Source organism: Citrus clementina, unplaced genomic scaffold (genome assembly GCF_000493195.1).
Source record: "Citrus clementina cultivar Clemenules unplaced genomic scaffold, Citrus_clementina_v1.0 scaffold_8, whole genome shotgun sequence".
Classification (NCBI taxonomy): Eukaryota; Viridiplantae; Streptophyta; class Magnoliopsida; order Sapindales; family Rutaceae; genus Citrus; species Citrus x clementina.
In genome coordinates this window covers 4,902,169-4,927,235 of record NW_006262022.1, presented here as the reverse complement: position 1 = coordinate 4,927,235, position 25,067 = coordinate 4,902,169, and the positions used below count along the sequence as shown (strand labels likewise).

At 33.8% G+C, this 25,067-nt stretch overlaps 3 protein-coding genes across 3 annotated transcripts; all 3 read left to right on the top strand.

The window, feature by feature from the left end:
- The first annotated feature begins 5,021 nt into the window (after positions 1 to 5,021).
- Positions 5,022 to 8,612, top strand: LOC18034263 (probable receptor-like serine/threonine-protein kinase At4g34500). Its single transcript, XM_006423191.2, has 7 exons — positions 5,022 to 5,971; positions 6,786 to 6,890; positions 6,996 to 7,118; positions 7,480 to 7,650; positions 7,749 to 7,878; positions 7,961 to 8,170; positions 8,357 to 8,612. The coding sequence occupies exons 1-7, from the start codon at positions 5,400 to 5,402 to the stop codon at positions 8,474 to 8,476; spliced, it is 1,431 nt and encodes a 476-aa protein (XP_006423254.1). The 5' UTR covers positions 5,022 to 5,399; the 3' UTR covers positions 8,477 to 8,612.
- A 2,150-nt stretch (positions 8,613 to 10,762) lies between these two features.
- On the top strand, positions 10,763 to 15,663 carry LOC18033744 (cyclase-associated protein 1). Its single transcript, XM_006423190.2, has 10 exons — positions 10,763 to 11,295; positions 12,130 to 12,298; positions 12,388 to 12,452; positions 12,835 to 13,162; positions 13,248 to 13,395; positions 13,494 to 13,603; positions 13,894 to 13,949; positions 14,058 to 14,114; positions 14,305 to 14,448; positions 15,252 to 15,663. Exons 1-10 carry the CDS (start codon positions 11,020 to 11,022, stop codon positions 15,336 to 15,338), a joined length of 1,440 nt encoding a protein of 479 aa, XP_006423253.1. The 5' UTR covers positions 10,763 to 11,019; the 3' UTR covers positions 15,339 to 15,663.
- Positions 15,664 to 17,250: 1,587 nt separating this feature from the next.
- Positions 17,251 to 23,290, top strand: LOC18035509 (glucan endo-1,3-beta-glucosidase 7). Its single transcript, XM_006423188.2, has 6 exons — positions 17,251 to 17,463; positions 17,648 to 17,943; positions 18,281 to 18,643; positions 21,400 to 21,723; positions 22,108 to 22,414; positions 23,014 to 23,290. Exons 1-6 carry the CDS (start codon positions 17,388 to 17,390, stop codon positions 23,049 to 23,051), a joined length of 1,404 nt encoding a protein of 467 aa, XP_006423251.1. The 5' UTR covers positions 17,251 to 17,387; the 3' UTR covers positions 23,052 to 23,290.
- The last annotated feature ends 1,777 nt before the right edge of the window (positions 23,291 to 25,067 follow it).

The window sequence follows — 25,067 nt, the reverse complement described above, 5'->3', positions numbered from 1 at the left end:
AAGAGGGTGGAAAGAAGAAAAGGGAGGGACCGCCATTGTACAGTGATTGGGAAAATACTCGACGCATAGTTAAGTTTTTAAAGACGTTTCATGATGCGACTTTGCAGTTTTCTTCATCTTTGAAAGTAACATTAAATCTTTATTAAATTTTTTTAATTTTTGATATATAATAATCTGATGAAGTTTATTTTAGCTTTATTAACATTGTTTTTATTTATATAATAGAATATAAAAGATAATTAAAAAAATTCTATAAGCTATATTATTTTTTTATGAGCTATATTTTTTTAATTTTTGATATATAATAATATGATGAAGTTTATTTTAGTTTTATTAACATTATTTTTTTTTTAGGTGACATCAAATATTTGTTACAATTTGATATGTCAAATTGAACAATCTTTGGGATCATTGTCCACTAGTAACGATAGTCTTTTGAGTTTCATGGCAATTAAAATGAAGGAAAAATTTAATAAGTATTGGGATGGTTGTTTCAAGATAAATAAGTTGTAGATTGTTGCTTCCGTACTTGATCCAAGAGGAAAAATGAAATTCGCAACACATTGCTTTGAGAAATTATATGGCAAGGATAGTGCCAAATGTGTTGAGATGAAGGAAATGATCAAGGATTTATTGATTAAGCTTTATGAGTCTTATAATGCACAATACAAACCGAGTGGAAGTGGGAGTGCAAGTGGAAGTGCAAGCGGAAGCACAAGCGAGAGCCAAAATTTAACTAGTGGAAGTGGAAGTGGTTCGCATTTTTGGGATTTGGATGATGATGATGATGTTATGATTGAGGATCCTTTCTCCGAATTTAGTAAAGCGGTTGCGGTTAGTGAAGGTAGCCCGGAGTTATCAAATGAGTTGGATCTTTACTTGATGGAGAAGACTGAAAAAATTGGAAAAAGTAATTTGGGCACTAAATTTGATATTTTATTGTGGTGGAGGGTGAATAGTGCCAATTACCCAATCTTGTCAAGTATAGCAAGGGATGTTCTTGCTATTCCGGTGTCTACTGTTGCCTCTGAGTCTGCCTTTAGTACTGGAGGTCGTATATTAGATCAGTATAGAAGCTCTTTGACTCCAGACATGGTGGAAGCATTGGTATTGTTACAGAATTGGTTGCGGACTTCTCTTTTCGTGGATACAACGACGGACCTAAATAAATTAGTTGAAGACAATGAGTTTATGGATCAACTTGCGGAAGGTATATTTTGTAAAATTTTAATTTTAATTTACTTTTTAAGTATTATCAATATTATATAATTTGTTTAATTTTAATCTAAGTTTATTTTTTAAGTATTACTAACCTTGTTCAATTTGTCCAATTTTTGTATGTAGAACTTCGCAAATCAACAACAGTCGACCAACTTTGTAGGTCAACATGAAAATTGCGGTTGAACATAAACCATTTTAGGTAATTAAATTGATATATATTTATTAATTAATTATTAAATCACTTTATTTTATTTAGTTTAATTATTGAGTGCTTTGGCTTATTTTGAAAGTTTGAATTTTGATGTAGGTGATGTGGGTGGCGGATGAAATTGTTGCTTGTGTATTGAAGTTGAAGGCTTCTCTTATTTTGTTTTGTTTAGAGTATGGGAATTTCATGTAGATGATGTGGGTGGTGGATGAAATTGTTGCTTCTCTTATTTTGTTATTTACTTGATGGCTTTGTATTAGGACTTTTGTTATTTTGTTTTTTACTTGAAGGCTTTGTATTTGAAGTTGTTGATTGTGTATTGTAGACTTATTGTGTTTTATTTTTCTTGTTGTGAACTTATATTCTGTAAAATGTAGGGGAAAATTGTAAAATGCAGTAAAATTAGGCGAAAATTGTAAAATGTAGTAAGATTTGGTAAAAACTGTAAAATCCATAAATATGTGCGAACCGAACCAAACCAAACCAAACCGAACCGAAATATTTCGGTTCGGTTCGGTTCGGTTCGGTTTGGTTTGAATTTTTTAGAACCAATTGGTTCTGGTTCGGTTCGGTTCGGAGCCCGAACCGAACCGAACCGGAAAATGCCCACCCCTACTTTCAGCTACCGAGCACCTAAGCAATTAGACCTATTTATCTTACTAAAGTTCCCAGCTATGAAGCTCTCAAGTAACTAGACTTACTCAACCTATTTGAGGCCCCTACCAGTTGGACCAAACCCCTCTTTCCAAGGCTTTTTTTTTTTTTAATTCCACCAATTCAAGAGCATCATCCTCTTTTTCACATTTTCACTTTTTACATTTCTTAAACAAAGTTGTTTGAGCTTATTTAATTAATTTTCTGTGTTACATCTTAATTACGAACTTCTATGTTGAACTTTAATTATGAATTTCTCTTGAGCTTATGCACATTTTTCATACTGTACATGCTCTTCCAAAACAAAATAAAACTCGGCAGAGTGAACAATTTTTTTTTTTATAAACAATTATATTTTAATAACATATCTTTCGTCCTTTTTTTCCCTCGAAGTAGATGTTATTTAACGATGTCATCATATGAATTTTAATAATTTTGAAGTATATTGTTTTATAACTAATTGTTGATAATATAATAAATTTGTGGTAGGGTCTTTTGAGAGCTTTCCCCTCACTCCAATCTCTTTGTTGCACTAAAACAATTCATTTCCAATTCAATGGTTTTTAAGTCGATTTTTTGTATTGGATTTTAATGATATTATTTACTGTAATATACCAATTTTAATTTGATTGAAGTGTTGGTTATATATTGATTTGTATTGTTATATTTACATAGTCGAGGATTGATGTAATTCGTTTTGTTGTGCGCATCCCAACCTCATAGTTTTATCAATAAAATGAAAATACACGTCTTATTGTGCACTATAACATGCACAACTACGTGTTTTAATTAAAATTCAATAAATAAAATAAATTTTATATTTTATATTTTTAAAAAATGTAAAAAACTAATAAATTCTATATTTTAAATTTCAAATATCAGATAAATAACAAACTCAAAAATTTATCAATGCAAGCAAGATATTAAATTTTTTGTGTGTGCGAGCGCGCGCGCGCGCGCGTGTGAAGCAAAAGAACGGGGCAGCAGCCAACGCCCAACAGGCCAACATGGGCGAAAGGGGCCTATGGCGCTCCTTTTTTAAAATTGAATTAAAATTAATTCTCAGCCTCGGTAATTAAACCTCACGAAATTTCCACGTAATCATTAATTGTCCCTGCGGTGGGGCCTACGTTTGTTACGTTCTACTGGGTACATACACAGAATTTTTTATTTAAATTTTTTTGGCCTTTTTGAAATTGGGTGTATAAACGTAAGAATATAAACCGTCCTCATTTTCATAAAATTTACAAGAAGCCCATCCATTATTTCTCCATCCTTCTCCAGTTTCGATTTGCGGTCTCGTTAATCTTTGTCCATGACCAATTTACGAGCGATCCTCTTTGTATTATAAGATAGTGACATTCATTTCCAAGTAGCTTGTAATTAATTTTGTAAGAAATAATTATAGCAAGTGAAATTTATATTACTTATCATTTTACTTTTATATTTTGACTTGTAGTAATGCTACGTATATGATACACCAGTAGAGATATAAATTTTGTATAATAACTTATTTCTCTAATAATATCTAACATCAATTAATAACAAAGACACGATGAATGAAAGATGAATAACAATAATTTTTTTTATTATATTAACTATTGTATTTAGATAAAGGTATTAAGTCTATGAAGTTGTTTAATACGTTTCATACTATATTAATTTAACATCGCCACTGCTTAATCCATGACACCATATCGTTTCCTCTTAAATACAAGATAAATTTCAAAAAAATTTCTACCCCATTGAAATATTATTAACAAGGTGATTTATTAATTATTATCAATGAAGAGTAAAAGATAAATTCAATGGAGCGACAATAACATAATAACAATAGGGTCAAGTTGTATATGTACAACTAAAAATTAAATATCCATCATTTTGAGTGTGATGCAATTCACATACCTACACATCGTTTAAGACAGATCGTACAAGAGCCATAATTTTCAGTTTCTATATTGGGAGATTTGTCCCACCCTATGAAAAAGTTTATTGCTCCATATATAGAAAAGTGAATGGGGGAAAATCTTATATAAAAAAATTAAATGCCGTTTAAGCAAGAATTTTTGACTCGACAGATTATTAGGTGGCATGTTACATTAGATATTCACGTTCAACCTGGTTAAGACAAATGACATGAAGTTGTTCAAATCTAAGTGACATTTATTTGGATAAATTGATCCCTAAGTAAAGAGCTATTTGGCCACGTCCCATAATTTTTTAAGGTTGTTGAAGCTTGTAAAATTAGTAAAATTAAACCCCCCCCCCCAAATATTTGTCTCATCAAACGCTTAATGCTTTACCGATCAGGATCTTAAATCTTTGTTCCAAAATTAAGGAACTTAGTGACAAAGTGATTACCATTTTCTTAAATCACAATGATTTTCTTATGTTGAGAGTTTGAATTATTTTTGGGAGGTTAATGAACTCCAATCGCATCCTTTTTTATCATTAATATTTTTATATTCAGAGGTATACACTTTTATTGATATATATATAATTATAAATTTATACTAATTAGCTTAAATCAACTATTACCTAATTATGAGACGAGAATAAGAGATTACGATAGAGAAAAAAAGTTATATATTATTATTCACATGAGGATAAACTTTAATTTACTTTGTATTTAAAAAAAACTTTAATTTAATATAAAAAAATATGAAAATATTAATTTATCCTCACTTACTATTAAGCAAGAAAAATTATGAATGCACCTCTCATTTGTCCCCACCTTACAAACAAAAATAAAAATAAATTGACAATTTTTTACACTTTCAGAAAATAAATTAAAAATATCATTCTTTGTCATGAACATAAGGCTAATGCTAAGTTACATGCATGTACCTTACAATCCTCTCACATGAATAGTATCCATTCACTATTTATGTGAGAGGGTTGTAAGGTACATGCATGTATATTAGAGGGATCCTGAACATAAATGTACTCGCATAATAAAGCAATTTGTCATATCGGTCTCCTCCGAGACGATATTTTAACACCACAACATCATTGACCCCCATTTTCAACTAATTGAAATAAAATGAAGAACAGCCAGGCGTAGTGGCATTTAAGTAATAATAAACAAATCCCAACCCGAAATTATTTCAAACTCACCCCTTTCATTTGCCTTCTTCCCTCTTTCGCTTTTGCCTTTTTTCTTGTATCCGTTGTAGGTTGTAACCTCTTTTCTCTCTTTGTTCTTTCTTAAGACCACCAAAGCAAGGCTGTCTCTAAAGTCTTCACAAAATTTTCCCATCAACCAAACACAACATTTCTCTCACATTCCCTGGAAAATTTCACCTTGCCGGAAACCATGTCAGTTTCCGGCAGCAGCAACAGCGGCAACACTTTCCCACAGAAAATGAACTCAAAAACACAGTTTCTCAATCTCAAACTCTACGTTCTCGTAGCAATTATCCTCACATGCGTTGCTTTAGTTTCTTTATCCATCTGCTTATGCTTCTGCTTCACCAAGAACTCACGTAAGCGAAAAATGCGCGTGAAACACAGCTCCGGTTTAATCCCATTGGTTTCCAAAGAGATCGTGGAGATAAAGGATCTGGGTCGGAACGAAAATTGTGAAAAGCAAGTGGGTAAAATTGGAAAAGAAGGTGAGATCGTTAATGTTGTTAACGTTGAGGTGGGTAAAAAGAAGAAGAAGAGTGAAGAAGAAGAACAAGAAGAGAGCGATGACGTGTCGGGTAAGAGTAGTGACGTGGCGGTGGACATGGGGTGGGGCCGGTGGTACAGTCTCGGGGAGCTTGAGATTGCGACACGTGGATTCGCGGAGGAGAATGTGATCGGTGAAGGTGGCTATGGTATTGTCTATAGAGGTGTCTTGCAAGATGGGTCTGTTGTTGCCGTCAAGAATCTTCTTAACAACAAGTACGTTAAATGTTAAATGTTAAATGTTAGATGTTAATTTAAAATTTTGTTTGTTTCCAAGGAAATTAGTTCCCGAGAAAATTTTTTTAAGAGTTTTGTGTCTTAACATTTTTGGTCAAAACAGAGCGATAGTAGTAGGTAGAATGTGTAATATTTTATGGCTGTCAGATCCGAGTTTTCCGGCGAGTATCAATTTTAGATTTCAGATTGTGTCTTGTTTTTGTTTTTTTTTGGGTTTTTTTTATATAATTTATTTATTTGTTTGTTTATTAATTTGTACCATGATGGAATTGCTGATGAATTGTCAATCTGGGGACATGTTTGGTGATATCTGTCGGTATGATGGATTCACTTTGTAGCGAAGTACTAGGAAAAGTAAATGGTTACTTTGTTCTTTAATTGACTTTTGTTGTTCTTCTTTAATAGTAGCTATGATTTTTTACTTCCTTTAACTTTATTTTTCTTCCTTTTCTTTCTTTTTGTTTGTTTATTTATTTATTAGGAATTAATGTCATTGGATTCATGTATAGTGTCTGAAATTTTATAGTTTTAAGTATTGTTACTTGTCCACCAGCACCAGCACCAGCACCGGCACCTAGGACAGCAACAAAAACAAGTTACATGAATACTAGTGAACGCCTGTGATTTGCTCTAGCAAATTCACAGGAGCAATTTCGTCACTGTTTTCAATTTTCAATATTAGTTTTATCTTCTGTTAGAATTGAGCATGTGAAGTGCTATCTATAGGAATTGTAGTAAGTGAAGTATGTTCCCGGATTAAAGCTTATATATGCTGTGGTCTTCTTCTTTGTAGAGGGCAGGCGGAGAAGGAGTTCAAGGTGGAAGTTGAAGCCATTGGTAAAGTCAGGCATAAGAACTTGGTGGGTCTAATTGGGTATTGTGCAGATGGTGCTCAAAGGTACATTTATTTTCCTGTATCACTTATTTTAAAATCAAATGGTTAACTGAAAATAGAAAGAAAATTCTCAAAAAAAAATTTCGGCAATTTTTACTGGTCATTTAGGATGCTTGTGTACGAATATGTCGACAATGGCAATCTGGAGCAATGGTTGCATGGTGATGTAGGATCAGTGAGCCCTCTGACATGGGATATTCGGATGAAGATTGCCATTGGGACTGCAAAAGGGTGAGTTTTCTAGTCTTCATTTCGTTGCTGATTCTTAACCAATCTTGAATCTATATGTGGTTGACCGTTTTAGTCCTAAATAGTGCATGGGCAAACTGATAATCTTGTGTCTATCCTTTGGTCAATTCTAATTTCGAAAGCAATGGCTAAAGCCAAAGATTTTGATGTTTTAGGCCTTGTAACTAGCAGTTGTTTTGTCAAATTGTACGTACTGTTTATGTTTTTGAAGTATGTGTACAATATGGTAATCACCTTATCATCTGAAGCTGCTTATAGGGATCACTTACAAGTTTGAAGTCCCTAGTTTGCTCTAATATTCTTCATAGTGTTTGATAACTGTTAATGGTTATTTCTCTTACAGGCTAGCATATTTGCATGAAGGTTTAGAACCCAAAGTTGTACACCGTGATGTGAAGTCAAGCAACATTCTTCTGGATAGAAAATGGAACCCAAAAGTATCAGACTTTGGATTGGCCAAGCTCTTAGGATCCGAGGCAAGCTATGTGACTACACGTGTGATGGGAACATTTGGGTTTGTTCTTTCTTCCACTCCTATGTCATTTTTGAACAATAAATCAGTCAAACTGAAATGAATGAGTTATTTAGTTATTTGTTGTTATTTGGCTGCAGATATGTCTCTCCTGAGTATGCAAGCACTGGCATGCTCAATGAGGGAAGTGATGTGTATAGCTTTGGAGTTCTACTCATGGAAATTATTACAGGAAGGAGCCCAATTGATTATTCAAGACCAGCTGGAGAGGTGAAAAACCTGACATACCGCACCAGTATCGACTTTTAAACACTGGCATCATCTTAACTCTGTCTCATCTTATGTATTTCAGATGAACATGGTTGACTGGTTTAAAGGAATGGTAGCGAGCCGCCGTGGAGAAGAGCTTGTGGATCCTTTAATTGAAGTTCAGCCATCTCCAAGAGCATTAAAAAGGGCATTGCTGGTTTGTCTTCGTTGTATAGATATGGATGCACATAAGCGACCAAAGATGGGGCAGATTGTTCATATGCTTGAGGCAGATGACTTTCCTTTTCGTTCTGTAAGTCATGCTATCACACTCTTATGCATCAGTTCTCATCACACTTATTGAGAAGTCAGTTTCGACTGAAATGACAAGCCCAGCTAGTTGTCATTCATTGCTCGTCTTATTCCAATTAGTCTACTGTTATTATTTATTTCCCCTTTCAGGATAGTAACTCATTTGTTTATTTGTTGTCTTCTGCAGGAACACCGACCACATCGAGAGAAAGATCCTCATACCTTGAACGAAGCTGTGCCCGACAAAGTTCCATATTCAACGAAGCACGCTGCGGGTGGAAATGTAGAGAGATCAAGATGGAGATAATTGTTGTCATTTTAAGCTTTGGATGTGCATATATTGCTTCACTTTCGTTTCTTTTTTGGTTTTTTAATGCCTTTTGTCGATATATTGCAGCATTTATCTTCCATCTAAACGAGCCTTGTAAATATGTACTACTTTAATATTTGAATATCGCAATATTTTGTCAGATTATTCCTTCACACTGAGTATTGTTCAAGAGTTTTCTATAAGTCTCCAATTTCTTTGGATTACAGATAAAGTAAAAGCAAAGCAGTGTAGTCATTTCTTTTTTCATTTGATTCACTCCTACTATATTTTACTGTAGAACACTGTTAGCTCAGTTTTGAAGCTAAGGAAACACTTCAAAATTCGGTCACCAAACAATACAATTATAGATAGTTATCATACAAGGCAGTATTGTGTTGCTTTCACTGAACTTGAAATATTCCTGCATTATTTTTACAGAAATGTTGATGACAGGGATCAAATGTTTGTTGTAATTGTCTATTCCCTGCCATTACAGCAACCCAGAGGCCCAGCGGGCAACAGTTGATCTCTCTCTGCATTTATGTTTTGTGTTGTGTTGTGCCCTACGGGTGTGTTTGGTGCGCGGCACCGTACCGTACTAGATTGAATTGGATTGTAATGTATTGTGTTAGAGTGTAATAAATTTAATATAATACTATATTTAGTGTTGTATGCACTGTAGTATGTAAATAAATATTTTTATAGGGTCCAACTATGTTGTAACTGTGGTACCATACCACAGTTGCTTTCAGCCATTAAATCCAGCTAATGTAACTGTGCAACTATGAATCCAACGGCTGAAAATAACTGTGGTACCAGCTATTGTCAAATGTTGTTCTCGGTGAAATTTAAATGTTTTAATTAATAAAAATAAATTAACTTAAATAAAATATCACAAAAACAAATATAAACAATATTTAAGCTAAAATTTGAGGAGACCGGCTTAAACCCTGGGGTGGGTGGGGGGGCAGTGTAATAAAAGATTGTTCCGGTGAATTTAATCAGACCAGGTATTATTTGGTTTGCGCACCAAACAAGGGTCAGGTTTTAAAATACAATTCAGACCCGCTTTATGCGGCACGACAGACATGCCCTCCAATGTCCTTCTAGTACCCGTATCATAGCCGGGTCACCACACCTCCATGATTGCTTTAATTTTTTTAGTTCATGTGTGTCAAAAGGCGTGTTGGAAGTGACATGATTGTGAATTGTGCTTTGATTCATATAGTTGAGATTTGAGAATGAATTATAAAGCTCAATGGTTAGTTAATTTAATTAGGCATCTAGGATACGCAATAATTTCATTTAAGAATTATTGCATAGGGTCCAATTCATGTCGCACATAGACTCTCTTAAATAAGTATATTAATTATTTGTAATACGAAACCAACTTTTTAATGTGTTATATTTACTTTAGGCATTGATTGATAAAGGTTTAATGATTTTGTATTGTATTAGAACATATTAAAATTGTACTTTGGTGACCAATGGTAGTAGGAACTAAGTATTAATGAGACATGTCTCAGTTTGGCCGAGTGATCAGGGCTGCTGTCCTCCAACTTAGAGGGCAGTAGTTCGAACCCCCACAAATGCATTGTGGGGGTATTTCATTCCTCAATTAAATTTAAGTGAATACAGTCTTCTTTCATTATCTAAGTATGAGAAGTAAACATCCCTCGAATATTTGTGAGGGTTAAAATATGGGCAGCGCTTCATTAGCATTGATGTAAGTTGGTCCCAGTAATAGTCTGATTTGTAAATATAAGTTATAGTCTCATATAATATGAGTTGTAATTTGAGCAATAGTCTTATATAATTAAAAAAAAAAAATGAGACATGTCTCATTTCAATTAATAGAAGGGAATAGAAGTTATGAAATTATGAAATCCGAAAGGGATTGAACAAACATTAGATCGAAAATCAACAATATATAAAAAAATTTAACTAACACTTGGCTGTTTATTTGTGCAATTGATTATTTCATCGACATACTAGTTAACGAATTATTGTATAAGTCGTAATAATCCCCAGTTGACCATAAAGCGTAAATTGATAATCTTTTTGATTTTATGTGAACAATTTTTTCCCCCCCAAAATGAATATAACTTTATGCCTTTCAAATCGATGCTTATCTCATTGGAAGAGTATGCTGATCGTGCGACTGAGACAAGGCCAAGTAGAATCAACGGTTCACGTGCTCCCTACTTCGGGGACCCTACCCTACGCATTCTTTAAATCCCCCTTCATTCACTCTTCTATTCAGTTAACAGGTGTTTAGCAGCGCAAAAACAGCCGATATCTCATCTCTATGCGACACGCGTCACTTAATATTCGCTTGAACTCACCGTCTCTTTACCAAAGCCCGCGCCAAACAGCACTAACCGAAAATCCACTCATCTCTTACACTTTCGGCGTAAAATTAAAAGTTGGGGGAAAAAAATTCTCAAAGCTCGACATAAAAACTGGTAACCACTAACACACGCATCACCAGATCTGTTTGTAATATAGAGTGAGAGAGTCAAGGTTTGGGCTTTATAGCCATGGACGAGAAGCTGATACAGCGGCTGGAGGCCGCGGTGTCCCGGCTGGAGGCGATATCGGTTCGCGGAGGCAGTGGTGTGGAGAGTTTCGGCGATGGAGCTGACGCGGCGTCGGATCCGTCTATCAAGGCTTATGATGATCTGATGTCGCAGTATTTGGGTAGGGTTTCGGCTGCTGCTGAGAAAATCGGAGGACAAGTGCTGGACGCGACGAAGATTGTTGAGCAAGCTTTCAGTGCACAGAAGGAGCTTCTAGTTAAAGTCAAACAAACCCAGGTTGGTGATTTGTGAAATTAATTATGTGAAATGAATAGAAAGAATGTTGGATTGGATGATTGGACGTCGTTTGGATATGTTTTTATTTGTTTGTTTATGAATGCTTGCAGTTGTGAACTTGTGATTCGAATAGATGTGTATTAATTTCATTTTGTTTCTTTTGCCTTATTGAATATTAGAATGTGGATTCAATAATAAGGGTATGGATGCATTTCATTTCATTTCATTTACTGATATTCGAATGTATAAGGAATTCAACGAAGACTTTATGGGGATCAAATGGCTGTTCATGTACCCTTATCTTTTAGAGGCTCAAGTGGTGGCTCGTTTACTTATGTTTTCTCATATGAATCTCATGTATCCTACTATTGCAGATCCCATTTCCGTACCAACTCAGGATATGCTTATTGAGCTCTTTGAGAATTTGATTTAGATAATATGTCTCTATCCGACACAGTTAGTGTGGATTAACTTGAATTGCATTTGATCTAGGGAAAATTGTCTTGATAATGTAAAGCTTGCTAATTATTGCCAGGGGAGTGCTAAAGAGAGTGGTCAATGCATTGAAAAATTGATGGTGAAAATGCAATTGAAAAAAAAAAATTCCAATGTGTAAAGATAAGTTGGTGATATTGTCTCTTTATGGGGACGAGACTTTTTGAAATTTATTGTTATTAGTTCTCTGAGTAATTTCTGAGGATTTGATTAAGAATAAAGGAGAAGACTGAATTGAGAACTGGGCTTAAGCATTTGGTGTTTGATTGTACTTCATAAATCCATTTCCTGTGAATTGAATTGGTTTGGTGTTGTGTGGGATCTGTTCTTATGTTACAGAAACCTGACCTTGTGGGTTTGGCTGAATTTCTCAAACCATTGAATGAAGTGATTATGAAAGCAAATGCTATGACAGAAGGGAGGCGATCTGATTTCTTCAACCACTTGAAGTCTGCTGCTGACAGTCTCACAGCTTTAGCTTGGATTGCATATACGGGCAAAGACTGTGGTAAGAGAAATGTCCAGTAATTATTATGTTTTAGTAGTGAGTCTGTTATTTTCTTCACTTTCAATTTTGGTGGTGTTTCTTGTTTTAAGGTATGAGCATGCCTATTGCACACGTGGAAGAAAGTTGGCAAATGGCTGAATTTTACAGCAATAAGGTACTATTTGTATATGTAAGAGCCAGCAGTTGACATTTTAGAGCTGTCTGTTGGCATTCATGATTTCTATTGTTTTGTAGTAGAGTATGCAAGCAAGGACAACTGTATTGGCATCATAAAAAGGATGCCCATCTATGAATCTTGCTTTGCAAATATATCTCACGATGATCATGATGAAGTATTTTTATGTGATGTTTCCATGCTAAACTTTTACTCGTGCTTAATTCATTTTCTAAACAAGTGAAAATAAAGGAAAAATTAGCATGCACTAATTTTCTCAATTCAATTTTTTGATAATCTGGGAGCCCGATCATGTTGAGATTTATTCAGTGTTTTCATTAGCAAAAAATTTATTGTTGACATTTGGTGTCATGATATTCAGATTCTTGTTGAGTACAGAAGCAAAGACCCCAATCATGTTGAGTGGGCCAGAGCTCTCAAGGAGTTGTATTTACCTGGTTTGAGGGATTATGTTAAGAGTCATTATCCTTTGGGCCCAGTGTGGAGTGCTACTGGTAAAACAATGACATCTGCTCCAGCTAAAGCTCCTTCACCAACTGCCCCTGCTCATAAACCAGGTGCCCCTGCCCCTCCACCCCCTCCACCTTCTTCTCTCTTCAGTTCTGAATCTTCTCAGGCATCTTCATCACGCCCAAAAGAAGGAATGGCTGCTGTTTTTCAAGAAATTAGTTCGAAGCCCGTTACAGCTGGTAATTTTCTCTCATCTCGCCTTTCTGTTAAATATTGAGCACGGAACTTTGAACAGCTAAATAATTTAACTTGATTGCTTTCTAGGTTTAAGAAAGGTCACGGGTGATATGAAGACCAAAAACCGTGCAGACAGAAGTGGTGTTGTTGCTGCTGGTGAAAAGGAAAGTCGTACTAGTTCACCTTCGTTTTCCAAAGCAGGACCTCCCAAATTAGAGCTTCAAATGGGTCGCAAGTAAGTATACCATGATGTATATCTCTGGTTTGCTTTTAAAGGATGGATTTGATGCAATAGTCTTATTTGTTTGATGCTTCTCTATTATTTCCTTGCAGGTGGGTTGTTGAGAATCAAATTGGAAGAAAGAACTTAGTTATTGATGATTGTGATGCAAAACAATCTGTATATGTGTTTGGATGCAAAGATTCTGTTTTGCAGATTCAAGGTTATTATTGTTGATAAATCTGCCGAATTTTTTTTTTTTTTTTAATTTGGATTTTTCATCTGTTAATTTACTTACATGTTTGAGGCCAAGGTCTAACTCTACTGGTAAGGAGCTGGCTCCCTAGGACTCAGTTCATGGGTTTGAGCCTTATGAGTGTGCATGCTTTAAAAAAGGAAATTCACTTGTATGTTGTATGGTTGTTTACTTATCCTGCCAAGAGTTCTCAAGTTTTTATTGTTTGGATTCCCATTCAAAGCTATGAGCAATTTATATTATTCCAAATTGTGCAGGGAAAGTGAACAATATTACAATTGACAAATGCACGAAGATGGGAGTTGTTTTTAAGGTTAGTTTGCAATATTTTAGAAAGAGATAACCTTTATATTTCTTGTTATGGGAGCATGAGTTATAAAATGCTTTATACCGAGTTGATGTTCTTGGCATGGATGAATAGGATGTCGTGGCTGCTTTTGAGATTGTAAATTGCAATGGTGTTGAGGCCCAATGTCAGGTATCTATTTTATTTAACCCTTGGTCTAATTGCATTATGCTTTTAAATTTTTTCTGATGTTAAATTGAATTTGGACTCTGTTGAGTTTCTCTTAGTTTCTTGTATTACCTTTAATATAGCGGTAATGGTCGTGCATTTAAAATATATTAAATGTGTTGTAATGTATGTCCACTTATTGTTGTTCTTGTAGGGTTCAGCTCCAACTATTTCAGTGGACAACACAGGAGGTTGCCAGTTATATTTGAGCCAAGATTCTTTGGGGGCATCTATAACGACAGCCAAGTCTAGCGAAATCAATGTGTTGGTACCTGGTGCTGGGCCTGACAGTGATTGGGTATGTTTTGGTGTTACTATTCTGTTATTTTACTTGTCTGCTCCTGAAAGTGTCTTTAATTATAATTTTTCTCCATTTTCCTTGTGCATATGATAATATAACATTTGTATGTGCTATTAATTTGTAAGTTACTTAACATTTGGTCAAATTGGCTTGTTATCTCAGTGTATAATGATGTCAGTTGGAAAAATATGGAACGACCTTGATTAGAATTGCATATGTTGGTCTGCAGCCACTGAAAAACTTTGGTGTCAGAACTGATGTCTTTACTCTTTTTGGCACCTTAATTAGTGTTTCCTGTAATATGAAAGTTCTTTTAAAATGTAATTCTAGGGGGTGTTATAGAACATTTGGCCTTGCCTTTATGTGCTTATGTTCCACTTTATATTTTTGTTACCCTAAAATCCGAATAGGGGGAAGCAGGAACTTGTTTTGTTATTATGGATAGTTAACAGTTAACCTTTACAATGCTGTAAGGTCTTCTAAATGTTTCTGAAATCAGTTAATGCTCATCATATCACATATTTGGGTAATTTACTCTAGAATCACACGTGGATTGTTGGCTGGAACAGTATGGAAAGTTATTTCTAATAGCTGGAAACTGTGGGTCTAGATATTTACCGAGTCATGAATTGGCATTAATATTTCTACATGATTGTTTTATGGAGATTCATTATCAGCATTGATTTTTCAGCATCTGCTTTAAAATGAGTCTACTTGAATTATGTTTTCAGACTAACAAACCAGAATGTAATAAAATTTTGGCTTCCTTGGCTTTATCCTTACCATCTGTTTCATTGTAGGCGGAGCATGCTTTGCCACAACAATTTGTTCACACATACAAGGATGGCCATTTTGAAACAACTCCAGTCTCCCACTCTGGAGGGTGAAATAGACACTTTTAGCTGTCGATATAGGATCAACTTCTTTTATTTCATTAATTTCCTTGGATGGTTTGAGGGTGGCTTCTATTTTTTCTTGCCCTTGATTTATTTGCTGTCTATATAATCAGGACACGGTCATCATCCATCACTTGTGTCCTTTGGTTTCCCAAACTATTGGCATTTTCTTCAAGAATTTTGATTTGTTTGCTTTTAGACATGTCTTGTAAGGTTTTTTTTTTATCTTCTGGCGATTGTGTTGTAATGAGAACTTGTACCTCTTATGTATTTGTTTGCATAGTTTCTAAAAGTTATATTGATATTGTACTCTCTACCCTCCTCTGCACTTTTAGATCTTGTTGTTTCAGAAACATAGTTGTTACTTGAAGATGGATTTGAACTTTGGATGCCCTTCAATACAAGGGTAATACCAGAACTAGAAAATGCATGTGCAAATGAAATGGTTCTCAAGTTTTTCTGTGCTTGAGCTTGACATGTAGTATGTAGCCTATGATAATGTTTGGCCATGGGGTGCAATCGATGGGTTAATGACGACAATGTTGTACATTATGCTATGCATTTTGGCCGGAGATGAGATGGCCACATGGTGGTGGGGGCTCACATTATCATGGCAATGTGATCGGTGCCCTATGTCTCTAACAATTTTTGCAGTTCACTGTGGGTTTCTCTCTAGCCTTTGATGTCTGGATAAAAATCAAAATAGAAAAGCTGTGGTCCATTGATTTGTCGTCGTTAAAAACAATAATTAAATAAGAAGATCGGCTGTGATCGATCATCACTAGAGAAATGGTCTTACCTCTTGCAAGTAATTCATAAGGTATCAAATAATTTGTATTCTCAAACAGAGTAATTGTAATTATCTGTTGCGTTATTATACGCATGTCACGATCAGAGAGAGAGAGAGAGAGACTTTGTAGGCGAGTGTGTTACGCGACTCTGAACAAAATTCTTTACAAATTAATGGCCCGTTTTAAATTTTGGTGGTTGACGACTTTGCACGCGTAAAAGTTGTACCTTGTACGTGTTACCTTGCAACTTAAGTTAACACATGTAACATACGTAGACGAAAAAGCCCTCTTATTGGTACTTTTTGTTTCAATAAAGTCTGTTATTAATACTTTATGTTATAGTGGAATTACCGAACTCTAATGTTGCCGGTGAAATATTTTCACTTTTTGACGAGCGCGAGTGCGGCCATCTGTTCTTGTAAATCCACACTGGGCTAGCTGGTGGCCGGGATCGACTCTCCAATGGGAGCTCTTTGGCTTAGCTTCTACAGTCGGTAACTTCTGGCCCAATAGGAACCCGCCACCTATCCCTTTCTTTTTCTCTTCGGAACTTTTTAGTATTATTATAATAAAGATTGACGTGGATATGCAAAAGTGGTATAATGCTCTGGTTGCGTGGTCTTCCCGGAATGGAACGTCGGATGGATTGTACATTTGATAATATAAGATGAGTTATGTATTTAAAACTTGTGTTAATTGAGACTGAAATACTGAATCGTCTTCTCAACTTGAAATCTTATCAACTAAGCAATTAGTATCTGACTTATTTATTATAGTAAACGAAATAGTCTTGAAAATATTAATTTTGTCGGGTGATTTTACTGAAGGCATAACCTTCACGCAGGGCACACCTACCTTCCACGCCATCACAAAAAATTCTTTTGAAGAAATTTAATGACATTTTTACCCTTCCAATTCACAAAAATATACCGAACGTGGAAATGTAAACAACACGGCGGGGTCCATTCGGCGAGAGCATCTTGAAATTTAATCAGAAACTGCCAGTTTGCCATTCAAAACTTTTGCCGTTACAGTCTCGTAGCAAGTTGCATCCCTTTCTCCTCATCAACCACCCTTGGCCCCTCTCTTGGTAAAATTAAAAATATAATTAACGCTTTTCAAAAAAATAAATATATATAATTAACGACTCAACATCATTTTAAGAAGCTATAGCTCTCCCAATCAAGGCCACAAGCAACAACACATCACAACAAATTTCACTTTCTTCTCCATCTATTTCTCTCTGTCCATGGCCAAGGCCAACTCCAACTCCTCACTCTTCCTCTTCGTCTCTCTCCTCCTTTTTCAAGTTCTTCACTTCTCAAGTAAGTTACAGTCTTTATCATCATCTTTTTGTATAAAATCCAACGGACTCAACAGTCAAATTACGTGTGAATTCGCGTCGGTTTTTTAATTTTTGAAAACAGCTAAACTTAGATATGAGAAGCAAAAATTCTTTCGTTTGACACTTAATTTGCTTAATTTTTTGTTTTTTTAATTCTTCTGCAGGTTCGCAGTCATTCATCGGAGTGAACTACGGCCAAGTAGCGGATAACCTGCCCCCGCCGGCGGCTACAGCGAAGCTTCTGCAATCGACTTCTATACAGAAATTGAGGCTCTACGGTGCAGATCCGGCCATCATCAAAGCACTAGCAAACACTGGGGTTGGTATTGTAATTGGCGCTTCCAGTGGAGATATTCCGGCTCTCGCTTCTGATCCTAACGCCGCTACTCAGTGGATCAACTCAAACGTGTTGCCTTTTTACCCCGCCAGCAAAATAATTCTCATCACCGTTGGGAATGAGGTCAATTAGAAGTTATTTATTTTATTCTTTTTTTTTCATTTTTCAATTATTATTATTACTTTATTTCTTTGGTTAAATTTATAAAGCTTTTTTTTTTTATCTTTGTAGCACATGATAGCTAAATATTTCAGAGTGGAAAATGTTTAATTGTAAGATAAAGTTTTCTATTTATAGCCGGAACAAGAGAGAGAGTTTTCATAGAAAAATGTGAGCTGAAGAAGGCTTTTTATTTTATGAAGTAACGCTTTCTAATTGCAAATTTAGAAAAAATAAAAATAAAATTAGTACGTTTTCAATTTTTTATTTTGTTTTGAAAAATTGGGTATGATTTGGACAGGTGATGATATCAAATGACCAAAATCTAATCAGTCAGCTTCTTCCGGCAATGGCAAATATGCAAAACGCTCTTAACGCGGCCTCACTTGGTGGGAAAATTAAGGTGTCAACGGTTCATGCGATGTCCGTGTTGGCACAATCCGACCCGCCGTCCTCCGGGTCATTCATCCGCCAAGACACTATGAGAGGGATTTTGCAGTTTCTTAAAGACCACGGCTCCCCTTTTACCATCAACCCGTACCCGTTTTTCGCTTATCAAAGTGACCCGAGACCCGAGACTCTTGCCTTCTGTTTGTTTCAACCCAACGCGGGACGAGTTGACTCCGGGACCGGGATCAAATACATGAACATGTTCGACGCCCAGGTCAGTCCACCAATAATTTTAAAAATCTTGAATCAAAAAAATAAAATTTTAATTTCTTGTAAATAAAAATTTTATTAGAGGACTTGTTGACCTGAGGCTGAGGGTCAACGGACAAGAGTCATGAGTTAATCAAACTGTAAAGACAAACTTTCCACGCAAGTTCATCATCTAACGCAAACTTGTCCACGTGTCCACAAGATTTACCTAGGACTTTCTGGAGTCTCTTTAATTTATATTTTAAAATAAATTATGTAACCTTTTTTTACAAATGTTTTAACCTTTTTTGGATAAAATTAATATTATATTATTTACTTATTTATTTTTAAAATGAGTTTCGGTCTGATATCCACGTGGACTTTTCATGACGGTGGTAAGTGTGAACAAAAGACATTTACTTTGAGTGGGGCTCAGGTCAGGTTAGGTTCATTGTGTATATTTATTCAGTTTCCAATAAAGCTTAGGTCAATTTTGCTGGATAATTTAAGTATTTTTCAAAATTAGATATTAATTTTATGTTGAGCAAAAATTTGGTACTAAATTTAATCGTAAATAATTAATATATAAAATTAAAAATTATTCTTAGTTTTTTCTGTATACCTTGAACTTTCTAGTTTATTTTACCAACATGGTAAGTCGTACAATAATGCTGTACATAATAAATTATGGGTCCGCCTAAATTACATTTGATGTAACTTACGGCCTGGTTGTGCAATTTTATCTAGCCCCCATATTCGATGTTATTTATATTATATTCATGAGTATTATAAAACTTTCTGATTTGAAAAATTTCGTTTAACCCCTTACACTCAATTTTATTTTATTGAAACCTTAGAGTATGAATTTGTCCCCTATAATTTTAAATTCTCAAAATAATTTCATTTAATTAAATTTTTTAATTATTATTAATTGAATTATAATTATAATTATAATTATTATTTTATTATAATAATAAATATATTTATATTTTTTAAATAGATTATTGTTATTATTAATAACAAGAATAAAAAATATTACAATTAATTAATCTAATAATAATAATTTTTATTAAATTGTTAATAATAATAATAATAATTAACGATAATTATTAATAATAATTAATTTTTGAATAATAATAACAATAATAATTATAATAAAAATTAATTAAGGATTTTATAGCAATTGGTTTACAAATTTAACTCATTCTGATTTTGTTTTTAAAATAAAATAAACACATAAATGGTAATACAGCTTATTCTAACTACGATTTCTTCAGTTTAAGTAAATAAATTATAATATTATTTTATTTATTTTTCTCTGAAACGTTTTCTAGAGAGAGAGAGAGAGTGTGTGTGTAGATTTTTTTAACTTTTGAAAATAATCACGTTTTGTAAGATCTTACAATAGAATAAGATGTAGATCAATTTTAACTCGATGAAAATATATTGGTTGTTAGAAAAAAGTAAATTAAAAATAAATATTTGAGAAAATATATTATTAAATGAATAATAATAATTATTATTATTTTAATTTATTTACTTGAACTGAAGAAATAGTAATTAGAATGAGTTGTATTATCATTTATGTATTTATTTTGTCTTTGAATTAAAATCAGAATGAGTTAAATTATAACCAATTGCTATAAAATTCTTAATTAATTTTTATCATAATTATTATTTTGTATTTTAATTATTATTATTGTTATTATTATTTAAAAATTCATTATTAATAATAATTATCGTTAATTATTATTATTATTAACAATTTAATAAAAATTTATTATTAATTATTGTTAATAGATTAATTAACTGTAATACTTTTTATTCTTGTAATTAATAATAACAATAATCTATTTAAAAAATATAAATATATTTATGATTATAATAAAATAATAATTATAATTCAATTAATAATAATTAAAATTTTAATTAAATGAGGTTATTTTGAGAATTTAAAATTATAGGGGGCGAATTCGTACTCTAGGGTTTCAATAAAATAAAATTGAGTGCAAGAGATTAAACGAAATTTTCTAAATCAGAAAGTTTTATAATATTCATGAATATAATATAAATAACATCGAATATGGGAGGCTGAATGAAATTGCACAACCAGGCTGTAAGTTACATTAAATGTAACTTAGGCGGACCCATAAATTATTAGTTTACAGTCAGAAAAAAAAAAGTCTAACAAAAAAAAAATTGGAATTTTTTTTAACGGGGAGTGAGGATGAACGTTGTATGTAGTCATTCTCCTTGAATTGTTGATGTCAATTTTCTTGTCCAAAAGCAATAATAATTTGGCCATGCATATGGATTTGATAGTTGGTAGAATTAACTTTCTTAAATCTATATTGTGTTGATAATCTCAATGCTTTTATCTCCACTTGGCTAAAATCAATAGACGATTCTTGTGCATTTTTTTTTTTTTCACTCCATGAAATTATTGAGGGCATTTGAATGAAGCTGATGTGACTCCATTGTGCTAGCTGACAGGTTGGCCATTGCAATAATTATAATTGTAGATAAAATCTTTCCACGAAACGAATATTATTGGCATGAAAAAATAAACCGTGTAAAAAACGTCATCAAATTTGCTTGTGAACATTGAACTAGGGACCACCTAACGTTGCATTTTATTACTTGTGGGGCCAAACTTGCCAATAATTCGAATGACTTTGCCGCTGTTACAAATTATTGAAACAGTAGTTCATTCTGAAATTGATGAGATGCCGCAATGTGAATTGTATTGCGACTTGCTGATTGGCTTGATTGTGTATGCAGGTTGATGCTGTACATTCAGCCTTGAATGCAATGGGGTTCAAGGATGTCGAGATTGTGGTTGCAGAGACAGGGTGGCCTTACCGCGGAGACCCGAATGAGGTTGGACCTAGTGTTGAGAATGCCAAGGCCTATAACGGGAACTTGATTGCTCACCTTAGATCAATGGCTGGAACTCCATTGATGCCTGGAAAATCTGTGGATACATATATTTTTGCTCTCTATGATGAGGACTTGAAGCCTGGCCCTACCTCTGAACGTTCATTCGGGCTCTTCAAGCCAGACCTTTCAGCAGCATATGATGTTGGTATTTCAAAGAGTAGCCAGGTGAGACACAATCAACCTTGCCACTCTTTAAACCATAATGGAATTTCTTTTTCTTTAGCATGTTTTGTGAGACTTCAGTGATAATAAAATACGCGTGTAAAAAATCTTTGAAAGTTCAAGTTCAGTTCCAAACAGGACTAGATGAAAAAATGGTTCATTTTGAGATCAAATTTCTTCTAAAATAAAGGAAACCACACATTCATATTAGAGAAATTAGATGTTCTCTTCATTCTCTTCATTCTCTTCATTGATAAGTTGAGGATTTGAAATGTTCTATCTCAATTGTTGTTCTCTTTTTTGGTTTGATTTCTTTCATATGGTCTATACTATAGATGATGATGTTCTCTTCATTTTCTTTTGTACTTTTTTTCCTCCTATCTATAGACTCCATCAGCTCCAGTGACTCCATCAACTCCAAAAACTCCAACGACTCCATCACCAAAACCAACAGCAGCTGGTTGGTGTGTGCCCAAGGCCGGCATCTCCGATGCACAACTGCAGGCAAGTCTTGACTATGCCTGCAGCCAAGGCATCGATTGCAGTCCTATCCAGCCAGGAGGTGCCTGTTTTGAACCAAATACAGTAGTATCACATGCTGCTTTTGCCATGAATCTCTACTACCAGACTTCTGCAAAAAATCCATGGAACTGCGACTTCTCAAAAACGGCAACACTCACATCCCAAAATCCCAGTAAGCTTAATTTCATTATTGTTTCTTTTATTAACTTCAGCTACCTCTTCAGCTTTTGTGAAACTTGTTTGTTCCTAAAAAGTTGGTGGCTGCATCAATTAATATTGGTCCATATGTCTGCAAACTGTGGCTCCTTAAGCAACTTCAGTAGTGCATAAATCAATACTTCTGAGAAGTGGGAACAAAAGTACCCAATTTTTCTTTTGTGGGGACAAGTCTCTGTGAAATAATTTAATGGAAATAATAGCTTCACATTAAAGTTGATAATGATATTCTCTTTACAGCATTAGCTTCCCCACAATGCATGATTAGGTATCTAAAAGCCTACCGGCTTTTGATTTTTGTAATCGCATTCTCTTGATAAGTTGGTGTCCCCACAACCATAGGCAAAAACTGCTTCCTTTATGCTTTAGCTTTGTAGTTATTGTCTTCTTTTACAAATCGGTTTGGAAGAATCAAATTAACGTGTGCCTTAACTATACATATTAGAAATTGTCCATAGTAAAGTAGGCATATAAAAAGAAGCTTTAACGTGCAATGTCGATGTACCACGTGCTGCATTTTAATGCTCTACTGAATCAATGCTTTTGTGATTGTAGGTTACAATGGATGTGTCTATCCTAGTGGGGGTACTTGAAATGGCCAGACGAATTCCCAGTTGATGTTGAATAATGGAATGTTAAGTGAAATAAAAGTGATGAATCTAATGGTTCCTATTTTATAGATAGCTTTAATTGTAAAGGTTTCCTCCTCTGATTAAAATGTATCGAGGAAACTCTTTCTTTTCTTCTCTTTTTTCTTATTTATTAAAATTATTTGTATCCCTATATTGAAAATAACATTAGTGGTTGAAATAAACTGTTTGAATATATTCTATGCCTGAGTTTTTAATTTGGGTAATTTTAGATACCTTCCTTGAGCCTTGGGGTGTTTATACTTAAATAGTGAGTTTGCTTGTATGTTTAGATACCTTCCCTACAGTTAGTATGGTAAAATGCCTTTTAGTTGACTCATAAAATGATCAAAATACCTTTTGGAGCCAAAAAAGCTAATTGCCAAGTACCATTTCGTACCCAAAATTTGGCAGTAACTAACTTACGAGTGTGTTAAAAAGTCTAAAAAATATCCCTATCAAATTAAAATTTTATATTGCCTAATAATATGGAGAAATGTTCAAAAAAATAAAAAAGAAGCAAAATTACCAATATTGCCGTTGTCATCAATGGTAACATTAGCAACAACTTTTCTTATAAATATTGCCATCACCCAGCATGAGCTTCCATCACCATTGCACATCTACTTTCAAGCAAAGGAAAACATCATAATTACTGCAATTGAGCAGGTTTTTGGTCAACACTCTTGCTAATCCATTCAAATCCCTCCATTGCCATACACTGACAACCCGAATGCCAAAAGTTCAAAAAAAGGGTAAAAGCTTATTTGGTTCTTATACTTTGAGGTAAGTGTCCGTTTAATCCTTATATTTTAAAAGTAACTCGAAACATGCTTGCCACTAAATTATTGATACCCTTATCGTTACTTTTTTTTTTCTTCCTTTTGCTTACTTTTATAATGTTATGCTCTTGCAATAATGATTCTTTTCTTTTTGGACATTAATAAAAAAATTAAATTACCAATTCAACCCAAAAAAATAAAATAAAATAAATATATATTAATTTTTGTGGAAGCTCATCTATGTCCAAAAAAATAATATTGTAAAAAAATTAAATTGCTACGTTAATAAAAAAACAAATATTTTAACTCCTCACCAGAGTGTTTTACAAAAATTAATATGTATTCTTTTTGTTTCTAAACTATTTTTGGGGTTAAATTGGTAATTTAGTTTTTTATTTTTATTGATGTCTAAAAAAAATATTATTAGAAGGGGGTAATATTATAAAAGCAAGCCAAAAATAATAAAAAATAACGGCAATGGTGTCAATAATTTAACAGAAGGGATTTTTTAAGGTATTTTTTTTTTAAAATAAGGAACTAAATGGACACTAACGTTAAAATATAGGGACTAAACGAGTTTTTGCCCTACATCATGCAAGTAAAACATATAGTAAGAGTATGAGCCAACTTGGAGAAATTGAGTTAATGATAGGTTGATTAGTTTCTGAAACTGAATATGTAGATGTCGTATGAGAGTTGAAGTAAAGATATCAGAATTAGATGATAATTCTTGCAAGCTTTGTAAAAGATGTATGAACAAACTAAAATGTGCCTACTTCAAGTGGTGGATTCCAAAAAGAGATCGACCTTAATGGTGGAGTTGTTTTTAAGGGAATATGGCCGGTGTGATATATTCTTATATCATAAATATAATTGATACTAATGCAAAGGAAGTGAAGTGCATTGTAAAGAAGCTACAAAAATCTGGTCATTTTGAAAGTGCAGTGGAGACAATAATGTTCTGTAATGTAGTGTTGTTGGCAGTCAATGTTATGATACTTAAGATGTATATATAACTCTTGTCCAAGGAAAAAAAAAATGCATATATATCTTCAAATACTACAACAGTTTGTAATCGTTACTTCAATGTACATACTTTGTTGAATTTAATGAGGTTACAAGTGCATTAATGATATTACACAACTTATATTCCACATGATACTAAAACTAAAGCATTGTGGGGGTATTTCCTTTCTCA

Coding starts and splice junctions, on each gene's coding strand:
- LOC18034263 (XM_006423191.2), top strand. CDS start 5,400: ATGTCAGTTTCCGGCAGCAGCAACAGCGGCAACACTTTCCCACAGAAA. Junction 7,119..7,479: donor GCCATTGGGACTGCAAAAGG/GTGAGTTTTCTA, acceptor TTTCTCTTACAG/GCTAGCATATTTGCATGAAG. Junction 7,651..7,748: donor CGTGTGATGGGAACATTTGG/GTTTGTTCTTTC, acceptor ATTTGGCTGCAG/ATATGTCTCTCCTGAGTATG.
- LOC18035509 (XM_006423188.2), top strand. CDS start 17,388: ATGGCCAAGGCCAACTCCAACTCCTCACTCTTCCTCTTCGTCTCTCTC. Junction 17,944..18,280: donor TCATCACCGTTGGGAATGAG/GTCAATTAGAAG, acceptor TGATTTGGACAG/GTGATGATATCAAATGACCA. Junction 22,415..23,013: donor ACTCACATCCCAAAATCCCA/GTAAGCTTAATT, acceptor TTGTGATTGTAG/GTTACAATGGATGTGTCTAT.
- LOC18033744 (XM_006423190.2), top strand. CDS start 11,020: ATGGACGAGAAGCTGATACAGCGGCTGGAGGCCGCGGTGTCCCGGCTG. Junction 12,453..12,834: donor CTGAATTTTACAGCAATAAG/GTACTATTTGTA, acceptor CATGATATTCAG/ATTCTTGTTGAGTACAGAAG. Junction 14,449..15,251: donor CTGGGCCTGACAGTGATTGG/GTATGTTTTGGT, acceptor GTTTCATTGTAG/GCGGAGCATGCTTTGCCACA.